The sequence below is a fragment of the Columba livia genome, chromosome 10, assembly GCF_036013475.1.
Source record: "Columba livia isolate bColLiv1 breed racing homer chromosome 10, bColLiv1.pat.W.v2, whole genome shotgun sequence".
Classification (NCBI taxonomy): domain Eukaryota; kingdom Metazoa; phylum Chordata; class Aves; order Columbiformes; family Columbidae; genus Columba; species Columba livia.
This window is the reverse complement of record NC_088611.1, coordinates 22,019,422-22,044,670: the sequence shown is the minus strand read 5'-3', so window position 1 is coordinate 22,044,670 and position 25,249 is coordinate 22,019,422. Positions and strand designations below refer to the sequence as shown.

The following is a 25,249-nucleotide window of genomic DNA, read 5'->3' as shown; positions in this document are numbered from 1 at the left end:
AAGAGCAGCCAAACCGAACTGAAACCACGGTCTTTGTGCTTTAATAACTACCAACAAGGGGTCAAATAACTCTAAGGTTAAACCGGCACTATTTCTCCGTGTTATTAAGGCTCAAGCAACTTGCACAAAGCCAAGTAGAAGCCTGGACCCAGATGTGCAACCCCATCACAGACCATTCTGTGCAGGCGAAGCTGACATGGGCTCCAGCTTCTCAGGCTCCGCTTGTGGTTTTCTCCATCTGGGAAACATCAAAGTATCTCGGGGGTCTTTGATCACCTGCTTGTTTTTCTTTAGGCGTCATTACAAAAAGGCCATCTCATTCATATGGATATCTTGGCTACGTGCTTAAAAGCAACACCGGAAAAGTGAGTCACTCAAAAAAACCCGTTTAGTTTCAGCATTCCTAAAACTAGAAAAACTAAAGAATATAGCCAGAAAAACTGAAGAGCACCTGCAAATGAAAGCCCATTGGTTTCAAACCACAACACATTACTGCTTCATTTTCCAAGTTGGCAACTAGGGACTTGAGACACACAGAAGTAATAAAATTTGCATGATCACCTAATGCCTCTATTAGTCTGAGGAGCTTTGGTACTCACAGTACAGAGAAATGGTTGTGGGACAGAGTAAAAGAAGATAATATGCAAAAAACTCGCATTATGTAGTTGTGAAGAAACAGTAAAGATCCTCATTAATTTTTGCAGTATGAAAAAAACCTAAACCAACCAGCATTTAGCAACTGAACCTGACAAAACAGTGCAAGCAAAGAATAAACCAGGCTCACGTTGAGCTGGAGGTCATCTGTCCACTGGCCGACGAGGCGGTAGCCCGGGGTGCTGGTGTTGGTGGTGTGGAACTGGAAGATGTCGTAGCGCCCAGGCGCATCACCATTTTTGTTGAACATCACTGGAGTTCCAGCACTGCCTGGGGGAAGAAAACAAGACAAAATCCAACCAAACAACCAACAAAAGCCAAATCTTTGGAGTATCTATCGTATTTAGTCATGGTTGAGAGCTTTTGGACTGGTAACGTGTTTCAGGCAAAGTCGTCTATCGCCTCAGCCATCTAAACCGGGCACTTCAGGACACGGAGGTACAATCCCAGCCCTCTTCCACTGATCAGTTACCACCGCCCAAACCTCCTGACTAAAAATAAAAAGAAGCAAAACTAGATCAGCCGTACTTCACTGCAGCTTTGCATGAAGCAAGAAATATCAGAAGGTTTTTCTTCCTGCCCTCCGGCCTCCCGCCCGCCTCTCTTTCCTTGGGGAGTTCTTCACTGAAAATCACTCCTGTGAATGGAGCCTCCAAACCATTTTTTTTCCCCGCAGAAGATGTTCCATCTGCTTCTGAGAGATTCTGCTGTCAGAAGTCAGCCCAGGTCTAGTGAATCTTGACTAGCATCCAGAAATAGCTTCCTCCTCCACAATATGTTCTTATTCCTATAATCAGCATGCAGTTGGGATGGAAAAGAACAGACTAAGCTCCAGGAAGACTGTTGCTAGTCTGCTCCCTTATTTAGACTCTATCGCACTGACACAGGCTGAAAAGTATCTCGGTCAGGAACTATTCAGAATCAGGATCCCAAATTAACTTCATTTGCCATATACAAGGCAAGGGTGCCCCCCAACCCTTTCCCTGCAAGGGGTGCTGAGCAAAACCAGCTGCATCCCAGAGGTGAAGCGATAACCGAGCAATGGGACACACCATTCCTGGTCCGCAGGCGAGTTCTCCCCAAACATCTGCATTTTAATTGCCATGGCATTCGATGTGAACGCTTTCTTAGATGAGAATTCAGAGCAGTGTTGCATTTCCTCAAATCTCTCGGTGAAAACTTCAAGGGTGACATTTATTTCAAGACATATTAAAATAGGTTTCCGTAGGGTACAGTAATATTGTGTCAAGATTGAAGATTATGACAATACTCCAGCATATCTATATTCAAAGCTTCCTCCTCCTGCATAACTTTTTTTCCCTAAAGCAATGAGAAATCTCTCCTGTTGTAGCACTGAACTTTAAGATTATGGTTTTCTTCATGATTCCCATTCTTCATTGAATTCCAGTGAGTGAAAAAAGAATTTGAAGTAGTGAATTAGCATAGTTTCCATTCTAGCCTTGGTAAATTGTTTCCTGTCTATCCTACAATCCTCTGAGATCAGATACAGATTCAGTTCAAAGGCTGGTACAGAAAATCTTCCACTGAAATCTCCCCTTGCTGGTTCCTTATGAGCACTGGGCAGATATTTAATTGTCATTACAGATTAATGTAGCCAGAATACATTTAGAGTGAAAACACTTAAAGTGAACAAGAAGAAATGGCTGTAATTCCTCGTCTCCTCCGAAAAGTCAGCACAAATGGTAAACGGGATTTAGCTAATCATAACTCCTAAAAGGCTGTATATTATTAGTTAAGCTCGGTTTTGTCAGAGCTGACAAAAAAGTACAATTCACAGGGTAGGAGCTCGAGTGAGGCTCCCAAAACGCACCGTTTACTTTTGTGGGTTCTCCATATCCTGACAAAACCCCACACAGACATGAAATGTCCACGCCTGCGTGTCAGGAGGCAGATTGAGAGCGGACACCATCGTCATGGCCAAAGTCAACAGCACCGAGACAAACACTGCTGCCTCAAATCTCACGTGTGCTAAGGGGAACAGCCAAGGGCACGCGGACCCTGGGTGTGCAAACACGGGGGCGGCTTCGCACTATGGACGTGACAAGAGAAAACTAAACTCTGCACCTGGATAACGACCCTTAAAAGGAATTGTTTTTTTTCCACATGGAAAATGCCTACGGCCAGAGAGCCAGGAGAAACTGAAAAGGTTTTAAGCTATCTCAGTTTTGCCACCATTCTCCTTCCCATCCTAAAAAGCGAACCACTAGTTCAGTCCCTATGCTGGACATAATTTACATGTATCCAAGTGAAGAAAAACACAATCTGGCCATGTAAATCAAACACAAATGGAAGAAAAAGTCACCTTTTAAAAGCCTGGCCAAGGAAACACAAATAAAGAAACTAAAGTTAGTGCAAACCAATTCTTGGAGTTGGACAGTAGGCAACATTAGCTGGACACTCAGTTTCTCATAAATTACTTCTGAGCTCTGTTAAAATGATTAGATGGCTGTTCAGCATCTTTATATGCAAGAACTGTATAGAGATGACCATGTATGAGCTGCTTTTCAGTACTGAAATGGCCAAAGTGCAATGCTGTATGTGAATGCTCTACTACTTGTACAGGAGCTTTGTCCTTTACAATTAACCTTCCAAAGTGAGAGGAGTAGGTAGAACTCTCCAGACCTCCTCAGATCAGTCATCTCAAAATTTGCTCCTGGCTGTAGTTAACACCACATACTTCAAGGGAATAAATTAAAATCTCCTCGTGTTCACCTTGCTATTTTTGAGATTACTTATGCAGGACGGAAAAATATCCTACCCTGTTGCACTGTCTGAAGCAGAGGGCTGGTATTGCAACCACTGCTGTCACTCTTGGGAAGAACAGGTGGGTAAGTGATAAGCAAAGAGATCAAATGCTCCCATCCTCATTCTCATGATGTTCCACATCTGAAGACTTACTAGAGGGATGAAGGCTGGAGTAACTACTTTGTCAAAATGACACTGTTCTGGCTCCGCTCCTTCAGCTACCCTGTCCCTTCTCTTGAGCACGTAGCTAAGCTGGGCTCAGGGTACCAGAATTTCATCCAGTTAGTTTTCTCCAAGTACAGGAAACCATACAAATATAGAGGAAAAAATGATGTGTGATAAACTTGTAGGGTTTCAAACCAGGCATATTTAGCCAGAGCGAGCTTAGGCTTTTACCCAGTTATTTCTCCCATAGCAAATCAGTCTTCTGGAAGGTGCACTAAACCAGCAGCAGCCATTTCTGTCTTTAGGTAGTAGGACCCTATTTGCTTTGGCTAAAACATGGTATTTTTGAATGATACTAAATAAACATGGTCTTCTGCCACAAACTCCAGCGTAACAATAATAAAAGTCTTGAACGAAAAAGAAAATATAGAAAGTGGAACTATAAGGAACACAGTCCCTAGGGTCACCGGGCCCAGCTCACCGTTGAAGTTGACGCTGCGGATGTACTTGAGCAGCTTTTTGCCGCCCGCGTGCTCCATGTCGGGGCAGACACCAGCGTAGTCGGCACAGAGATCCTTGTTCATGTGGTGCAGCGCGTGGGCCATGGCGTACACAGCGTCGATCACAAACTGCACCTTCCCCTCCTGCTCGTAGTGAGAGTCTTTGCCGATTCTCTCCTGTCCTGCATGGTAAAAACACACACAGGTATAGACACAGAGAAGGACTGTGAGGAATAGTGTTTTCCTGATATCAAACACAAATCTTCTCAGAGCAGATTTAAAGAACTGCACGTTTTAGTAAATACAATAAAACATTCTAATTAAACATTCTAATAAAACATACTAATTTAAACAAAACCAAAACTTCTTTCTTGATAGTAGAATCATCAACACTACTTCTTGCAAGTTGTTCTACCATAATCCAGGGAAACAAACCCTACCACAATCACTAACTTGAAACTCTTAACCTACAGGGACCACCTTAGAGAGAGAAGACACTGACTCTGTATGTTCCCAAAGTACGCCTTTGAAAGAAGCAAGCACTGAAAATAAAGCACAGCCGGTATTTTCAAGTCTGATGTTTTGTTCTGCTGCAAATCCCAGTCTCCCATGGAAAGACGGAGCCAGACTGAGGGAAGAAAGAATCAGTTCAGAGCTGCAGCCAAACGGTCGCTGCAGAAAATGGAGCGAACCCGCCTGCTTGTACCAGCACCTCGTGAAGTTCCGTCTGTCCACGTTAACCAGGCACCCCCTTCCCAGCCTGCAGGGACCGAAACATCCTTCAAAAATCCACTGATTGCCTTTAAAAGATTTGAGCAGGCAAGAACTTAAGGAATCCAAACGCTTTATGTCATCCCAGGCGCACCGATGGAAAGCAATGTTTGGAAAGCAGTGTTTTGAAGTCAGTCCTTGATCGCCCCAAGACCCAGAGTGTCAGAACCTCCAGACCCTCTTACCCCATGTACAACCCGGTAACGTGACTGTAAAACCAGGCAACAGGGTGAATTTCTTGCTTTTATGGTTGCATGAACAGATAACTGGATGCCTCTGCAACAAAGCAGCAAACCAAAGCAAATTTTCAGAGCTTGAAGCAAAGCACAACAGCTTGAGAATCAGCAATCTTTGATATCTTTTTTACTCCCCCCCCCAAATTGTCCACTAACTTCTTATTTTACCTTGGCCAAGTAACACCTGCAGGATTCAATCTGTCCAGCTGCAAAATGTGTGATTGTACTTACCTATCTCACCAGGGTTTCGCAAAATGTAATTACTGCTTGTGAAGCGTTGTGAGCCGCATTGATGAAAGCGGCAGAAGTGCAATCTATTATTTTCCAAGGGTGGCAACACCACGTGCCACTTGTCCCACCTGTGTCATCACACGTCCTGGTCACCCTCCTGCAGGACCTGCAGCTCTGGTGCTGCCAGGACCTCCAAGAAACCGGCCCTCAGAGTCTCTTCAAATATTTCAGAGACTTTCAATCAAAGTAAATGCTTGGATGGAGGATACGAGGGGGGAAGATTCCTTTGTTAACATCCTTTCAGCTCGTAAGAGAGGCAGAATCCCAAACCACCCTTCTTTTTTCCTTCGAGTGGAGAGGCAGCACACCAGAATTACAAATAAGCACAGAGAGATCACCACCTTTTTACAGAAATTCTGCAAGCATAAGGAATGTCTAAATACGTCCACAGGAGTGATCTGCTCAAAGATAAGCAAAGATAAAATCCCCCTGTAGGAACATCTTTAATTATCTACACTTTCCCTCCTTTTTCGGTTCCCTCTATAATTACCAAACTGCACCACTGTCATCTGTTGCACTCAGTCTGCATATTACGTGTGAGAGACCCTCTACAAAAGCGCCTTGAATTTAAATCTCAGCTACATTGAAAACATTGGAATCCTGCAAATAATTCAGCAGGGTAAGAGAACTTCCAGACTGTGAAGATCCACTCCCTGCCCTTTTCATTACTTCACTCCCTTCTCACTGATTACAGAACTTATTACATTTCCAGGCCCTGACAAGGAAAATGCTTTAAAGTGGTTTCAGCTCAGCTCCATAACCAAATTAGCAATGCAAGAGCAACGCACGCCAAGGGAAGGGAGCCTGGGATTGAAACGCTGCACACAAACAATACTGATTAGGCATATTAAGTTCCAGAAGCACAGTTGGCCAAATACAAAGCAGAAAGAAAACCTTTAGCGGGGAAGAAGCTGTGAAAGGAACCTGAGTAAAATCCATTTAAAAAACCCCAAAACCAATGTTAACAGTGTCCAAGTATGAAGATTTGAAAAGCTTATTAGGATTTCCAGTAACAAGAACACTTTACTCTACTGAAAACAACCACTTAGTCGTGCAGTAAACACCAAGAATTTCTGTACAGTAACGTCCAGATATGGAGTCAAATGTAACTGTCCCCCCCGAATGCATGAATTTACACAACTAGAACAAGAGTGTTCTACCCTTCGTATAAACACAGGTTCAGTTAGCAAGCAGAGGGGAAACATCAGCTCCATTTGCACTGAGACGTGCGTATCTCTGTTGTTCTCACATCACGTCCCTGTTCTTTACACGTTGCCTTTCTTTTTTTAAACTTGGCCATCTTCGGAAGCCACAAACCAACATTCTTTTCTGCAGCAATGGAGTAGCTGCCACCCCAGACACACGCACCGCACACAAAGTGATTTCAAGAGAACACACTTTCGTTCCACAGATTTGAAATGGAGTACCTCGGGATGTCAGGAGAAGGATGAAACACAAAGGCAATTTATTGACATCAGCATTTTTTTTCCCCAAAAGATCTATTTGAAGGTGATGACAAATAATTTAACCTCACTTCCTACTGGAGTCTCAAGTGCTCATCACGATTCCTAAGAGACTGAGCAGCCAAGGCTCTCGCTCCAGGCAAAGCTTTGCCAGAGAAAAATACTGCAACAGAGAAAGGAAAAACAGCCCTAAGCCCAGAGTATTGAGGTTATATAGAGAAAGAAGTGCTGCTGTACAGCCTCCTTCAGAAGACATGGAAATGAAATGCAAGTTGAAGAAGCCTGGTTATGCTGTCTGCATCTCCGTGATGGCCACACTTGACACCTCCCTGGGTGGAAAGGGAGCTGAAAACATCATTTTCACATTACATTTTCTCAACATCTCCCCTTCAGCTGATTTTTCTGGACTCGTTGATCATCACATAATGTAGGGGATATGTTATGACGTATAAATAGTGTTGCAAGGAAAACGTTTATGGCATGTAATTCATACAGACAGACAACAAAATCCCACTTCATTGGTGCTTACATTAGATGAATTCAGACATTGGTTCAGTTTCTGAAGGATTAAACACATATTCAGAGGAACTTACATAATAGTACTGCTGAGAAGCCGGTGATAGTCATCATTAACAAGAGATTAAATTTAAAGATTGCAGAATGCTCACAGTACCAAACAAGCAGCTATTATTTGTACAAGTTAGAATTCAGCAGCTGGTTAAGTGCTAACTGAAAAACATATACTCTTCATCTATCCCCAGCATGTTTAGCATCATTAGAAACCTGATGCCTGGGCGCAAAGAGACATCCCGGATGCAACAGCTACAAAGATTAGTCTGTAAGTGGGTAAGTGCCCATATACTCTATTCCGTAACAACACGAACCTTCTCCCGCTCCACACAGAGCTCAGCCCGAGCAGTGGCGAGGGTGCAACCACAACACACCAGAAACACACAACAGCACCGAACACACAGATCCGTCTTTAACCAACACGTACATCCATGCAGGGCTCTCCAAAACAAGATCAAAGAGTCACTCATGATACAGACACCACTGCACATGCAGGAGGTGTAAAGGCTGGAGGCTTCTCCAAACAGGCTCTTTATTTGAAAGTAGCTGACTACGAGGGCTGGAGAGAAAACTAACAATATGCTGGAGTAAATATTGTAATTTAAACAAGCAGACGGTGATAATCAGGCTTCTTTGCAATATAATCCATGTATTGTCATTTTACAAAGAAATGTAAGATCCAATAACACAGCTTTGCAGTTGCAGTTGTCTACCCAGCCCATCCCAACTCAGATCTCATTAGAAACAAAAGCCTTCATCTCCTGACCATCAACCCAATCCTCATGGATTTGCATGGGGAAAGCAGATGAAACTTCACGTTTCCACTGCGAAACACAGAAGAACATCCTTCTGTGCTAGGTAGAATTTTGGCTTTTCTTCTTGAGTTGCTACCCACCTGAGCCACAGTCAGCCACCCACACCGGTGGGTGTCCAGAGACAGCCGCACGGGGTGACGCGGTAACACCAGCACCCACACAGCACGCGTGTGATCGGCTTCAACTGCTCCTCATCAGCCAATATCTCCAACCACGCTTTGGAAACCAGGTTCTCACGATGCCTTACAATGTATTCCTCACCCAGGAGAGCAAAAAACCCAAAATATATATCCCTGTACTCTAACTGGTCCTTACTTACGATCATTAAGGTGAAAAACAAAAGGAGCATCATGTAGCAGAAAGTCCTACTGAAAATTTGTCATTCCATACCAGAAATAACAATTTACATAAGGATAAGAATAATTATGACTATAATAATAATGCAGTTTACAGAAAGCCTTGATGCAATGAGCTTTGTGAAGCTACATCCATTTCTACCTGTCAGATAATGATCTTTTTCTCACTTACACTGATTCAACCCACTGTACCAGTTTCTGCTCTCAGGTGTGTATGTGTATATGAGAACAGACTGCAGATTACAAAACTGATCTGGTTTTCTTACCCGAGATGTTTTCTGTGCGTTGAACGTCCCTGTTAAAACATATGCAATAGGTCTCATCGCTATTCCAATGCTGAAGTGCTACAGTCACAAAAATTCAGCGCCAGGCTACAAGACACTGATGTAAATCAGACACTTCACAGCTTCCTGGTGCTGATGTGCAAATGAAGAAAGTTTCCCGTAGCAATAATTGCCAGTGAAGCCGGTGATCAAGCACATGTACGTAAGCAACACTTCTTGAAACTGCAGGGCCTGAACTGCAGTTTGCTTGGTATTTGAGCACTTGGGTAAAAACGCAGTTTGCAACAGAGGAATATGTACGTAAAGAGCAAGACAACCGATCTGAATAACGGGGCTTTGTTAGCAAATCACCTTGGCAATTCAGAAATACAAAGGACTCCAATAAACGCATCTCTGAAAGATAATAGAGTTTAGAAATCCATAAAACTAGTTTACCTTAAGAATAAACTCTTCAAGGCTGGTCTAATGTTGGTTCTTTTAGCAATTTCAGGTATATATACTTTGAAGTACTTCAACACTAAATAAGATTAACTTTTTCAAGTGAAAGCGTAGATGTCATTAAGCTACAATGCATACTCGGACAATTCAATATTATATGGGAAATATTTTGTTTGGAACGAGTGGCACACAGCCAGCCAGTTTGCAAGCTCGAGCATAACATGGTTTGCTTGCTCCTAAACTTGTGCACGCCATGTTCTTCAGAAGAAAAGGTTGGCCTTTCTTTCTCACCTGTGTTAGCATTGGCGTGTTTAGGCAGACTGGAGACTGTTGAAGTATTTACAAAATAAGATGCCGTGCAATCAAGAAAAAGAACAGAGAACTGAAAGCCTGGGTTTCAAATTTAGACCAGACTGGCTAACCATGTACGCTCACCTAAGGCTCAGTGTCCCCGGGCTACGGCTGTAGCATAGAAGTTAGAGAAGCCACCCAAAGGTGAGCTGGGCTTGGTAAAACCCAGTTGATTGGAGAGCACGTTGTTTCATTCTGAGAAGCGCCTGGTGTTTTGTTGCCCCCTTGAACACTGACATGTGAGAGAGAGCCTGTAACCAAGACCATGGACAACTTGCAAGAGAATCACCATCAGAAAGAGAAAAAAAAGCAGAATTTGTCAATGGAAACACGCTACAAAAATACAGCTCAGCCACTCAGTAGCAAGGAAACTTCGCCAGTGTCCTGAGAAACAGGGACGAGAGACGGGTGACACCAGCAACGCAGGGAAACCACCGCCCAGACCACAGCATGAAATTGTGAAGATAAATTTCCCAGCCTGGTCTGCCTTTTCACCTTATTCATAGCTTGGAGGGCAAGCAAAAGAAGATAAATGGTAGTCTTGACCCTTTCTGCGCTGAAATATTATAGACCTTCGCACACATTAACACACATTTCAAACCTTGGAGCCTGGAGAGAAAACCCAGAGAGCCATCTCTGGAACCAGAAACAACCAAAAGCGGGTTTGCTCCTGCCCATGTCATCAACCACACGCCACCGAATCCCGGGCAAAAATCCACCCGAGTCATGGGCGTGTGAATCCTGGGTCAGGGGCAGCAGGGAGAGGGATCCCAGCTCAGTGTCTGACCCAAAGAAAATCATTTTACAATTTGTATATGGGATTTGTATATGGGATGTATGTGTATGGGATTCAGGACAGCCAGCCTTGCCTTAAGGATTTCTGCACATCAGCACCTTGACTAACCACTGCTTACGACTAGATTACAGCTTAAGATAGCTACTTAGGCAGGGCTTCTTAAAGACAATGACAGCAGGCATTAGGAAAAGGACTTGGTCAGATAGAAAGATCTAGTATTGTTGGCCAAGATTTGGGAAAACCAACAAAAAACAAGAACCAAAAAACCTCACAACCAACCAAAACACCCCCACCACTACACAAAAACCAAACAAAAACCAAACTACAAGAAAAAAAATTGCCTTTTTAAAAAACTTGTAAAGAGAGAGGGAGATAGCAACAAAGCCTGGGCCTCCATGGTCTTGGCTGCTCAACCGCGGAGCTCACGAGGCAGCCAACTTGTCTTTGTGTTGCACACAGAGATAATAAGGTTCCCCCCAGGTTCCAAAGCACAGCTGCAGAAAAACATCATCTCCACACGCGGAAAATTGGTGGGTAAGTGAAGCGCTCAGCCCAGCGCAGCCTGGGAAAGGCTGTTGGAGGGACACTCATGTTGAGCACACCTGCAACAAGAGACACACGGGTTCTCAAGCCGCAGATTTTTGCACAACAGAAAAACAAATTGTGGATGGTTTGGATCCTCCACAACCTGCTTTTTGTGAGGAATCATTGATATTTGCTGCAGGACCCAGACGTGGCGGTATCCGCAAGCCTTGTGATGGGAAGAACTGATGGTGCAGCCTGGACCCCCGGGCAGTTTTCTGATGGAGCTTCGGTGTCATCCCTCAATCACCTGTATCAACCTGCAGCGCCAGCCCCTAGCAGCACCAGGGATGGAGCATCTTCTGCACCCACAGCCCCGGCAGCAGAATCAGCCCAAACCCAGCCCCTCTTCCCCATGCGGTTCATGTGGCACTGTGAGCAGTGAAGGTCTCACACCCTCGAGTCCAACAGACATTCACCCCCATGGACATCGCAAAGCTGTTCTCAGAAGTGAATCACGCACACCACGGGTCCTGGCGTTTGTTAAAAAAATGGTTTAGATATTGGCCATCTGTCATGCGTCACTTGAAACATCTCAGACAACTTATTTTTCCCTGAGATGAGGAATTTTCATAGCTATTTTGAAAACTCTTTTTCTTTCCATAATAAATTGCACTTTGCTAATCCATTAACACACTAGATCACCTTTTGTAGTCCAATTATAAATAAAATTCTTATATCCTCAGGTTCTGCTATTTGCTACATCTTTTAGTTCTCATTGTTTTTCCTTCCCTAACATATGGCTTCGTAGCACAAGCCATCTTGACTGCTGGTGAAAAAAAGACAAGATATTGCTATTGTATTAGCTCCCTTATCCTCAAATAAACAAATGCACCAAACCCCAAACTAAACAACAACCAAAAAACCCCCAACCCAGCTGCTGGTACAATTTTAAGCCAAACCACAGATAATTAAGTGGTTTGCCACAACTACCCGGGCTGTCTTCCCCCACCCTTCCTTCTCCACACCATGAAACGCAAGGCAGTGCCACACATGGGCTGAGACGCCAAATCCTGGGTATCCAGACTTGGGCTTCCAGCATTCTGCGTACATGATATATTTCTCAGACACTATTTATTTTGAGCAAACCAAGACCAAGGTCCCTTTGAGGCATTTTTTTTTTCTTGCTCCACTTTAAATTCCAGACACAACTGTCTCTCCTTTAGAAACCCTTTGGCTGAATTTCTGTCGCTTCATCTTGCAGGATCTTTCTCCTGGCGTTTTCTTTAGAGCAAGTCACTGCCTGCGCCGCCGCCGGGGCTGCGCCTCCAGACTCATTACATTCGCAGATAATTAGAAAAGCTCTCTGAGTAATCTACATCCTGATAAATGACATCCAAGGTGACATCACCCTTAGATCACTTCATTAAGTCTCCTGGAGTGTAAAGCTATCTGAATTAAAAGCTATGTTTAATAAGTGAAAATGGTCAAGTGTTGCGATCCCCTTTCCAGGCAGTAACGAGGCGGGTGCTCTGGTCCAGCAGACACCTCGCTGGGCTCCAAATACTTGCATTTCTCCTTGGCAGACACCCCTTCCTGCCGCAGGAGAGTGTGGATGCTCCCGAGGGAGCAGGAATATCCCAAACCCACCCTGAGATGTTGCTCCTGACCATGCTGACGGTTGCTGTTCGCCACCTGTTCAATATCCAGCACTGCATATTTGATTTCAGTCATCACTTATGAACAACCTGGTTCAAGACAATATCTACACAAAAAAAAAAATCCTTGTTTTATGATCTGTTAATTCTAAATCTCATGGAACTGGTGATATTACTACGACGTGTTTTTCTAAACCCAGCTGAAGATATTTCCCCATGCAATTTCTGCTCATATGGTGCGGGTGGAGCCCTTGGCACAGCTCCATTGCAGAGCCACAGCTATGAACCCCAGTGCTGGTCTCTTCTGCAAAGACCGTCCTTTTCTTCTGTTAATCCTACCCTAGAGAAGCACATTTTTAGCATAACGCATAGTACCGCGAACTGCTCTTTCCCAAAATATTCATACATTGACCCGGTGTGGCCTGTTATGACTGAAGGGAACACGTCTAATATTCCTTAATGTAAGCAGCAAGAAGTAAAACAACAACATTTCTAACCCTGATGCTTGTAACTACTATGCCGTTTCAGTGGTTATATTAGATTCCCCATATAATTTATGAAGTCTCCTCATAATCCAGCTGGAGCATCCCCGGAGGGCAGAGGCAGCAGCCGCGATGCCTGGGCAAGAGGCAGCACCCGAATGAAGCGACACCCTTTGCAGAAGGGACGGGGCCCTCTCTGCCCTGGCGAAAAGCAAAAGGGCCTCGGCTGTTCCCGCTGGACATGTACGTCCTGCCCCGTCCCCCAGAAATTACCTGCAGGACGATACGGTGCCCTTGGCAGCAGTGCAGCTCCGTGCCCTGAACCACGCCACGATAAGCGCTAGAAACAGCATTAGTAACTGCAGTAACGTGTCGTATCGACACTGGTCTAGAAATAAGGTGGGGTGGGCTAAATGTATTTTCATTTTCTCATTCTGCATCTTATGCATCCCAATTAGAGAAAGTTTTTCATGTTTAAATAAATATAAATGACATTAATGTAGTTCTGCATAGAGAAACATCTCAGCAGGTTGCAATACGGAGCTGCCCACAGGATGCTGCTTGGAGCCGCTCCTCTCCTCCATCACCAACACCACCAGCACCGAGTGCATGGTGCAAACCTCCCAGTTTGGAGCATGAGCCTCCCAACCGGGCTCAGAGCACAGTTACCATCAGAAACCCAGGGCCTGTGGGCCAGCACCTCGCTGCATTGCAAGTTACCAATCACGTCTTAAAATAATGATGATGATAATTCAAAATATTATCACATCCGTGAGATGTTACGACTCTCACACCAGCAATATAATTCAAAGCTAATGCTTTTTCTGGTGCACAGTTTACCTCTGGTTTGCAGAGGAGGGAAGGAAGATGTCACGGCATGTCATTTGGTACGGTAATGAGCTATAATGCAGCGTTTCAGTTCGATAGGGTAAGTTAGCCAGCAAAAACAAATGTTTCTGCTCAATCTACGTGGAGGGAAGGCAGAACATCATTTTTACCTTCGCATCAGAGAGCACAGGCCCTGAGCAACTAATAACATAATGGCATCAACAATAAGGGTGATAAAACACTTTTAGAAATTATCCTAAAGATCTTTCAGCAATTTTTAGTCAAATTCCAGCCTTTGGGGAGATTCCAAATGCCAAATTTAACAGCAGTGCATTCCCAGCGGTAACTGCGCTGTTTCCAGGCACAACACTCCTACTCCATCCATGAATTGAAACCAAAAGCAGATGATGTGAAATATGGAAAGTTTTCATCAATTTTCAATCAAAGTAAAAACACATCCTCCTATGAACGACTTTCCTTTGATCAAAATTCAAGGCAATTACTCAACATAACACATTTAAACTGCTGCTGTGAAAAATTAAGGAGCAGGAAGGGAAGGGGGAGGGAGGCGAGGGGCACACGCCGGTGTTGGTTTACCAGGAGGTATTAGATGTTCTGGGTGAAGCTTTTCCACAGCATTTTAAATGCCGAGCAAATGCTGCAACCCCGCATGACCAAGGTTCATGCCACACACACAGTCTCACCAGTTCGAGGGCATGACCTGCATTTCTGAGTTTTCGAAACACAAGTACCCTCAATCTCCTGTCTTAATTCAGCACAAGGTCATTAAACCAGCAATTCTGGTAGCACTTGCTCAGGTGTGTGTAACTCCAAGAACACACGTCTCTCCCATCGTGTCCTTTCAAAGCAAACGCTTCAAGTTAAAAGAACGCTATCACCGGCGCCAACAAGGTGGTTGTGCTGAGAAACACAAAACCTTGTTAAAAATGAAATCGCCCCCACTGTTACGTGGGCATCTTTGTAACCTAAAGTAATTCCTTGAATTTCCACGCGATCTGAAACGACTCCAGGAAAATATGACATTTCAAATGGTGGGCAGTGCCTCGCAGAAGGAAAAGAGGAGAGAGACTGTCGGCCATCAGGAAAAACAAAGGTCAAAGAAGATGCTGCTGAACATCAGGAACCTCGGTCACAAATGCAGCCAGGGTGTTTCCTGTGTTACTGTGTGTTTAACCCCATTTTTTAAACTAACATTAGTGAGAACAAAAGCCTGATCAATAATTTTATGCTGCCTGAAATGAGAACATTTCACTCTGTGCGAGTTCTTTCCTACAGCTGCATTTCCTTCAACCGCTCAATTCAAGCGCACGCGGTGAGTCTGTGACTGTGAGCAGATGGTGCTTTGGCACGGGAGGTGCCCAGTTCCTGATCTGCAGACGTGTGACAAAGCACAAGTTATGGAAATATTTTCCATCTAAAACAAACTAACAAAACAACCTCAAGTCCCCCTGCACTCAAATAAAATGGACTTCTGGGTCGCATGGAAAATACTAATTTTCTTGCAGGATGGACAACCAGAAAAAGGAAGAAATAGGAAGAATAAAAAAATGCATTCTTCTATCTACTTCTCCTGTCCTGCGAGGCTGATGCTGCTGTTCCATTTTCTCTACAAGCTACAAAAATTCAATTTATTTTTCCAATGTCTCTCTGGCCCGGCTCCTGCCATCAGCTGCACGAGGAGGGGCAGCTGCTGGGGTTACCTGTGCATTTACGGTCCGTGTCCTCCTTCTTGGACCCGCTGATGGTCAACTTGCAGTTGAAGTTCTCCTCCCAGTACTCTGCAAACCACACGTTCCGTCTGTTGTTCTCCAGGGTGCGGGAGGTGAAATAGGCATCAAACCCTGGGGAAGGAGACGGGGAGAAAGGTGAAGTCTGGCTCAGACTGCAGCCTGAAGAACAAATACTCTGTTTATCTCTTTCTTGACATCCAGCACGTTTGCGCCTCCAGCATCAGGAGATGAGTGGGGAAACACAGAAATTTGTTGCGTACTTTATTTAACCACCCTCATCTTGCAAGTAAGTTACTCTGCTGCTAACTGCGAGGTACAAAGCTAGGTAAGATACATGTACAACAGAGAATCATATTAAAAAGTGTTATAAGCAATAAGCATGGATTAGATATACACCAATAAGGAGTGAAAAGAAATTACATGGTGCAGCTGATATTAGGCTGAGCTCAATACTGCTAATTTCCTAATTAACCTCTCCGGACCTCCAGAAAAGGCAGTTTCATCTAATCTGGCCATTATCAGTACACCTCATATTTTCTTAGCATTAATTTCCTTCCACCCACGTACAGATAAACTCAGAGAACATAACTGTGAATCACGGTGATCAGACATCCTGAAGCTGGGAGGAGGGAAGTCTCCTTCCTTAGACCTGGGAGATTCAGTTTGTTACTACATTTTTATTCTATTACTGTCCCAGTATACTTTTAGTTTTACTTGGCAAACAAATTATTTGCACAAGGACAAATATGTTGTCAGAAACCTGGATGAAGCAGTTCAATCATGAAGAGCACCTGAAAATGCTGTTTGCACATCGAGGAGTTATCTGCCATCCTAAAAGCACAAATCCCTCGAAGAGGCAAATCTCAGCTGTCTATTCCGCCCCTTCCAGCCCATATGGGTATTGCAGGGGAGTGGAAACCCGGAAGCGGCATAGACACAAAATCATCTCTGTGTACTGCACAATCATGCGGTTCCTTTTGATTTTGCTATTAGAAATGACAGTAAATACCTATTCCACTGAAAGACAGAAAAAAATGTTCCTTGCACCACATCCAACAATTTCTCTCACTGAAAGAGGTGGGTAAATTGGCTCAATCTGGCACTTCACACAAAGAAACCGAGTCAGAGGAAAAACATATGGCATCGTTAAATTAGCGTAGCAATCCATCCTCTACTGAATAAAAATAGACAGCATGTAAACAGATGTTTTCAAATAAGAAAGCAGATTAGGAGTGGGGTCAATCTGTCCGCTTGCATTAGCTTTGTCAACTATTGACCCAACTATAATATGCATTCAAGTCCACTACACCCAAGACATAAAGTACATCATCTCCAAACATCAAAACAGAAGAATAAGTATTGGGGTCTTCCAGAAACAGCCTGAAAGCAGATTAAAATTCTACCTGCAGCCTCACTAGAAATATATGTGGAGGTGTCTCCTGCAACAAACACATCAGGATGCTCCAGAATGGTGACGAGCCCCGAGCAACAAACCACACCAAATTAATTGTGGGCTGGCTGGTCACAGTGGCCATATAACTCAGTCTGGCTTGTCCTGCCCTTACCGTGGTTTTTAATGTTTTCCAGAATAAAAGTGCACAAAGCTGCAGGAAAAGAAGCCACCTGTGATGGCAAAGCCACCGGTCCCTCCTCTCACTGGGAAATCATTGAGTAAAACTGTCCTGTCACAGCTCTTCTACTCAATTAATGACAAATTAGTGACTTACGAATGTTTCTGTGCACGGTCTCTAGACAAGACAGCACAGTTTCTACATTTCTGGGATGAAATTCCAAGAGGAAAATATTCATGTGGATGGGTCAGAAGGCAATTTAGAAGCTACTCTTTGATTTTAGGGACATGCAAGCTAAGCCTGTTCTCCTGTAAACCTAAGTGTGGTAGTTTTGCTCGTAATTAAAAGAGCATTTCAAAAGGGATATCCAGTCGTAAGATCTACAATATATATATGGCTCAGAAAGAGTAAACCTTACCAGTGTACCAAAGTAGCTGACCTCTGGGAAAAGCGCTCTATGACTTAATAAGATCAAATCAATACGTCTTGATAAAAACATAATAGAATTCCATAAGAATTACTCTAAACCTTTACAGATTTCATAACAAATAATAACATTCTCATTGATTTTTTAATGATTCCTCTGCATTCTCAAGAAGGAATATAGATCTCTATTAAAGAGCGCACATTTTTTATCATTATTTTCTATTGACTAAGACAAGCAGGCAAGTGACTGACTGACGGGGATGGGGTTACGTAGCAGCCCCGATTTCTATTCATTCCTCACTGGGTGGAACATTAAGACAACTTAGAGCATAGTGCTAAACCTAAGAGTTTAGGGTTCAGGGCCTCGGGGAATTAGATGACCCAACCAAAAAAACTGGGTGCTTCAATGTAAAATTAGGAATAACCACTTCTTACTCCCGTACAGGGCCAAGTGCTACACTTGCGTGACAAGATTTAATGATTCCCAACATTCTCCATATATCATACTTAAGAAAATTACTTTTTTTTTTTTTCAGCAAATACCTCTAAGAGATATAGTTATTTTATGAGATTTTACAAATTAAAGTGTCTTATTACTTTAAATCACTGTGATTCGATTAAATAGTTATTCTTACACATAGAGAGATGATACTACCTAATGGGTTCATTTATTTTGTACCCCCAGGATTAATATATAAATTAACTATGTAGCAATGAAAAAAAGTTTAAAAAAAAACACAAAAAAGCATCTATTTCTTGTGTCAGCAGAGACTTCGAGGGCTCTGAGGTTCTTTAATAAGGAAAATAATTAACCCTAACTGAAACACAAAGCTGTCGACCTACTGTATTTCTCATGTGCCTGAAGTGTTTGAATTCTCAGCCCATGTGGCTTGGGAGCAAATACAACATATTGACCCAATTGCAAACACGTACTGATTTTATCAGTTTATGATATTTTTATTCTCTGTCTTATCCGAAGTACGTCCACACTAATGATTACTAGTTATACAACTTTTATTTACCCTCCACTTACTACAATTACTGGTGTCAAGCGAGTTGAAAGCAGCTACTCAAATAATCTTCCAATTTCCCTAGCATTCAATCCATAATAGTTTAATTTCCTGACATTAAATCAGGGATAAAAGCATTAGGTGTGCAATTATAAGATCAATTTTAAGACAGCTAGTCTTTTTTCAGATTTTATTATGTTGCCCAAACCACACACTACGTAGTATTATGGAGCTGTTAATATGGTCTACAGGTATTTTCTTGACCTTCTTACTCAATAAAAAGGCCAGAATATTAAGTGATTTTATTAACTTCATGCCATAAAAATGCTTTGCAGCTGTTTGTTTTTTAATAGTTGCTAATTAGAACAGTGAAAAAAGGGTATTGTAGTTGATATCACATTTGACTTTTTACATTATATAAAGCACATACAAAAGAAACTCCACTTGCCACATTTAGGGCAAATCTGGGGTTTTAAGCTATAAAGCTTCTATTATGGAAATAGATACCTATGGGCCAAGTATCATCGTTATCACTTTTATAAAATTATACAGCTGCCACAGCAATAAGATCATGACCTAGGTGCTGTCTAGACAGCGCCGCAGTAGAAAGGTTAATATACAAGTATATTATTATTCATTATTCTACATTTTATTGCCCTCAGGCACTTCTGCCTTTCACAGAGCTCCCATTTATATCAATAGAAACAGTTAGTAAAAAACTCGGAATTTCTTTCTCGTGTGTTTTATTGCCAGGGCGGGCGGAGGCCCCGGCTGTGGGGATTCCCTGGTGCGGCAGAGGCACCCCCGTTTGCTTTACCAACAACAACCAGCCCAAGTCCAGGTCTCAGAGCACCGGGAGGGATGTCCCGGGGCAGGGGATGAAGGAGACTCCTGCTCCTCCTACCCCAGCTTCATAACGCACGAGGCTTTTGCATTTTCAGCCAGAGGGACTCGGGAAGTCGACAGCGGTATAAGTCACCAGGGCTGCTTAATGCAAACGGTGCTCTCCTTCCAGCTCAACACTTCGTATTCAAACGGCTCCTGCTGCTGGAATGAATCATGTTTTATGAATTGCAATAGCAGAGTCCCAGCCAAGGGAGAATCGCTGCTCACAGGAGCCCAGTCCTGCGAGCGAGCATCTGCGTCTGCTGCGCAGATTATCACCAGCATCGGGCAAGCACAACAGGCTTAAAACACAGCCCCAAGCAGGATAACTCTCCCCGTGATTCATCCTTTCCCACTGCCCAGTTACTAGAAGTGGGCTGTTTGTCTTACCACGACCTTATCCATTAATTACTCTTATTTCCTCATACCCGAAGATAAGCAAAAAGCCTATTTTTTTTAGTACTCATCACAAGGGAATTCAGTTCATAGCTTGCTTGCTTTCTCACACACGTACCCAGTCATCTTGTAATTATCTGTTCCCTTCTGCTTTACGGAAAAGAGATCAGTTTGTGTTCTGCTCTGGCGGCAGTGAAACTCGAGCCGAGTCAAACGGTGTCACCGCAGGACACGGAGCAAAGCGGCAGCAACTCAGGCTGCACTCCCCTCCTTCCTATTGACTGGAGTTACCCCGAGTTCTGAGCTGTTATTTCACTCTTTCATTTGCAATTAACTATTTAACTAAATCCTTTCATATGCATCAATGTTGTCTTCCCATCAGTTTTCCGAGTTCTTCCTTCCCACCCTTTTTGACCAAATGGGAGAAGCTGCTCCACAGATGTCCTATTTCATTATAGTACCCCAGAAGGGAAAATCAGAGGGATGCAGAAGGTCTAAATGCAGAACAGAAGAGTGGTTTCCTTCCCTTTGGTAGCGGCAGCAGACAAAGGCACATCACGTGTACTAAAAAGCATTTAAACTCAAGTCATCTGCTTGCATAATTTAAAATGAGGATAAAAATACAGAAATTCCTCTCTATTGTAACACAGCAACTGGAGTAACCCCTAAAGATGTTCAACAGCTTAAAATTAGTAATAAAGAAAAGAAAACCAATCAGCACACATAACAAACATGCTAAACACAGTGATGCTACACAAAAGGTAACTTTCCATCATCCTGTCATACACAACCCAAATTCTAAGTTGTAAACTTACAAATAGCCCCAGGATGATCAATGCACCCCCCGCCTGTGCCGTCCTGGCACACAGACCTAAAATAAACCTGCAAATAACCAAATCAATGCTTGGTCACATTGTTGGACCTTCCCAGCAAACAATCTATGAGAGGAAATGCAAGCCCATCCTCTCCTGCATTGGGAGAAGGAGACGACACACAACCCCGTCCAGCTGCTCCTGCCCCGCGCACGGGAGCCCCAGGCTGCACAGTTCACCAGGCTTCAAACACTATTTCCTTATCCTACCTCCAGTTCCTTCAATACACATGGTTAATTTCCTTTTCTCCTCTGTACACATTTGCCTGCGCCTCGCTGAAGTGTTACCATGTCAACAGGAATAATCACAGCATATGGATTTTAGGCACCCTAAAATTTATATGCCTGCTCACAGACCTGTACTTATCCACACAGAATCCCCCAAATCAGACCTCCAGAGCTGCCACATGTTTTTTTACTGTTGACATGGTAACACTGGCTAGATGAAAGCAACACCGCGTGTTCAAAATGCTGGTTAATATGATGTGATGCCCCTTTTCTGCAGAGCATCATTTGCACGGGACACACACACACCAGCCCGAGCTCCGGCAGGGGCAGGTGCAGCCGATACACAAACGGGCACAACAGGGGCCAACCACACACAGCTGAGCACAGCAAAGCCACCTCTTGCTTTAAACTGTTGTTATATATGCTACCAATCCTATCTTCAAATTCCCCATGAGATAACACCCCTAAGAAAATATTGCCTGAAAACTCCGTTGCATTCTTCCCTTCCTTTTTTTCTTTAAGTATTTAAAAAAAATTAAAAAATTACTTCCTTGATTTTGGACTTCTTGATTATAAGGAGGTTTTAATAATCAGAGCGTGCCAGGATGGGCCCAGGGCGAAGCGGTTGCCATCTGTCCATCCCCATAGCCAAGGCTGCCGGCACAGAGTTCCAGCTCCCAGCCGGTCACGGCGTCAAACCGCACGGTACCGTCCAGAGCAAGGGCTCCGACCCGCACGTCAACAGACAAAGATAACAGGGATCATTTTGGTGGCTGGGGGATCTGTTTTTATCACTCAGGCTGATTTTGGGGACTGGGGGATGCGGTTCCATCACTCAGGTTGACCCTGAGGCTGGTGGTCCCACACAGGAACACCCACGTCACCCCCAGTACTTGTCTTTGGAACATCCTGCAGATCTTAGGGAAAGCAAAAAAGCTTTCCAATTTGATTTAAATATGTCAGGACCAGCAAATCCCTTATGCACCCATTCCTCAACCTGTTGGCATTTTTTTTCCTCCATGTTGCAGGGCCACCCCATTCCTGGCTCAGCAGCCCCTGGGGACCCTGCCCACCCTTACAGACCACCAGCCACACGCCCTTGGCCAGCCCATGGCTCGGATCCTCTCCTCATCTCTCTGTGGTTCCGATGTGCACCCCAGGAGCTGCAATCACAGCACTGGGAGCTACTGGGAACTGGGCAGCAGCTGGAGCCGGGAACCGGCACCTCCAAACCGGGCAAATTTGGGGGACATCTCTCATCTCTCCTCAGAGATGCCGTAGCAGCCTAAAGATAAGGAAACTTTTAAATGGCTCTCAAGTTGCAAGATAATTTGTATTCCCCTCTCTTCATACCAACACATTAACCAAATACATTATTTCCATAATGAGGAGATGAACATCTGTGTGGCTTCCCAAAATTTCAAGTGGCAATACTCGAGACAAGTATTCTCTCTTTGGGGATTGACACATCAGCATTTTAAATAATTACCAAAGCTAAAACATAATTTAAATTCCAAGGAGACATTAAAGGAAGAGTTCAGGTGTCATTTAGATTTTTTTTTTCTCAATAAAGCACCCCAATTTAATTCCGCTGCTGCTGCAGTATGATATTAAACTTTGGCCTTGGCCCTGTGTAAGTGAACTGCTGAAAGCAAACGTTAGCAGAGCATGAGAAACACAAATATTAGAAGTGACATCATGTTACTAGAAATCACTCTAAGATAAAGTTGGGGCTTTGAATTGCTCTGGATCACATAACCGCATGGTGCACAAAACACCCAAACATGCTGCAAAACCAAAACCCAAACACCAACAAAACCCAGGGGACGAGGCCAGAGACACACGAGCTCTCTCCACACAAATCTCTTTAGCAGCAAAACCGACGCGGCAGCCCCGGCACACAGAGAACAGGCGGGATGCCCACAGTCACAGCAACTCCTTCCATTAGGTCCTAGGAGATTTTTCTCAGGAAATTTATGCTGTATAAAATTATAATTAAACTGAGAAACACTGACTAATCTTGCAAATACAGATTAAAAGTATTTCCTCATTACAGGAGTAACTGAAAGCTACTCTGAATAGGTTAATGGAGTAACCCAGGAAAGAACTTAAGAGAAAGAAATACAAGTTTAGTTTCAGTTCAGAAAGGTCTGTGGGAGCCCGTCGCATTGCAGGTGCTCGTGTACATACCGTCCTGGGAGAAACGCAGGAACCCCGGCTGCTCTGCCGGGTGTAGAGGAGCAAAGCCAGTGCTGCCCCAGTCCTGGAGAACACCCTGAAACCCACGTGCACAGGTGGCTACGGGTGGAACAGCAGAACACCCCCTCTCCTTAGACCAACCGTTATTCACAAGTAATCATGCTGTTCTTGTTTCAGCTGTGCTAATCACTTTGATGCCACTCACCTGCTCCATCCTCCCAAGTTCCAACACAATTACTTTTTGGAAGGTGAGATACATCAGGACCATGTATTATATTGCACAACGAGCTGAGCGAGCAGGATTAGAGGGGGGGGCGGGATTTAGGAGCTTGGTTTTCTTCTTTTTTTTTTTTTTTTTCCCCCAGTATTTCTGTATTTTGGATTAGTGGAAAACATCAGTTTCTCTGGCCCTTCTTTATTAAATGTCTTGCATGACTAATCACATTATTAATTGTGTCCTAACTTGGTTAAGAGGGAGGAAAGGCCCCAGATGTAAGAGGCTCTGGCTGTTGGTGCCAGGTGAGACGGGAGCTCTTGGGCTGTTTTCCTGGGCATGTGCATTGGAAACGGAAAAAAAAAGAGGTTGAGGTTTTGATTCTTCAAGAACTCAGGTGGTGCTGGAGAAGAGCAGCACTGGGGACACGCAGCTGGCAGCTCTGCCCTCCAGACGGACAAGGACTGAAGCAAAGACTGAACTCCACTTTCAAGACATTTTACTTTAAACTGCACAGGGGGATGTCTTGGCTTACAAAGATGTTGCTCTTCCCCATCCTACAATTATATATATATATATATATATAACTATGAGCTAAAAGGATTGTATTATCTGTCCTTACCAGGAGATCAAGATCATTGATCTATTGACTCCTGCTTCATTTTACTAAAGAGCCGGCGTATATGATTACACTGAGGATTCTTTTTCTAAATCATTTTCCATTTCCTTTAGTCATTAGAGTCAACAAAACAAAAATACATTCCAGAAGCAGATCTGCAGACCCAGCATGAGTGAAGTTGGCACTTAAGCATTCATTGTATCATCTTTAAGGAAATTACGTGTATTATTATGTGTATTATTTCCTAAACTATTACTTTCAAAGGCCTATAATCATTCAAGCATTAACAGCGCAAACTAAAAGGAAACAAAACCAAACCAAACAACAGCAACCAAGCAAACAATAAAACCTTTCCAAATCTCTGTCCACTTCCTAAACCGAGCACACTTCTCCTTGTGTCTGGGCCTGGCTCACCCTGCAGAGCTCAGCCCGGGACACTGGGAAGTCTTTTTTTCTGGCTTGCTAATAAAGAGAAAGTATAAGTCACGGAGGATTCAGAGACTGATTTTAAGGCACCCGGAGAGCGAATCTCTTTAGGTTCTAACTAGAGTCACAAATACCAAAAGAAAAAAACTTCTCGTGAGCATTTAGGAAGTTTTCTTTCAAATTCTTTCAAAATAGAGAAAAATTGACCCCAAAGAGGAAGAGCAAACAAGTTAACTCTTCTTAGCACTTGTAAAGAGCAATGAAATAGCTGAGAAGACAAAGAATTGTTGAGATGTATGAATTTAAAGACAGCAGAGTAGAAATAATGCATTACTGTAAATATATTACACTCAGAGCTATCTTGACAGAGGATTTAATACATGTGAATGAATTACATGTGAGACTTGTTGCAAAAAATAACCATTACAGAAAAGACTGATGACTGAACCTTCTATTTCTTCCATCAGCTCATGGCACAGTCAGATTGTATTTGTATTCTGCATTTCACTGCCCCGAATTTCAGTGTCTGCAGCTTCCCAAATTGAAGCCCTGTAATAATTGTAAAGGAAAATAAATGGTCACCCAGTATCACGGACCGAATCCCAAGGTCCTTGCTCAGAGCTCTGTGTCTTGTGAAGGGACAAGAGTTGGACTCAATGATCCTTGTGGGTCCTTCCAGCTCAGGACATTCTGTGATTCTTGAGCCT

The 25,249-nt window shown here is 43.5% G+C and overlaps 1 protein-coding gene across 7 annotated transcripts in view; it reads right to left on the bottom strand.

Annotated features, from left to right (window-relative positions):
- GRM7 (glutamate metabotropic receptor 7) overlaps positions 1-25,249 on the bottom strand; it is a 267,872-nt gene that overhangs the window by 73,604 nt on the left and 169,019 nt on the right. For all 7 annotated transcript variants that reach the window (XM_065075811.1, XM_065075808.1, XM_065075810.1 and 4 more), the window contains 3 exons: positions 15,668-15,808; positions 4,067-4,267; positions 785-924 (listed from right to left, as the gene is read on the bottom strand). In XM_065075811.1, the coding sequence (XP_064931883.1) occupies positions 785-924; positions 4,067-4,267; positions 15,668-15,808 (482 nt within the window). The remainder of the gene's footprint in view (positions 1-784; positions 925-4,066; positions 4,268-15,667; positions 15,809-25,249) is intronic.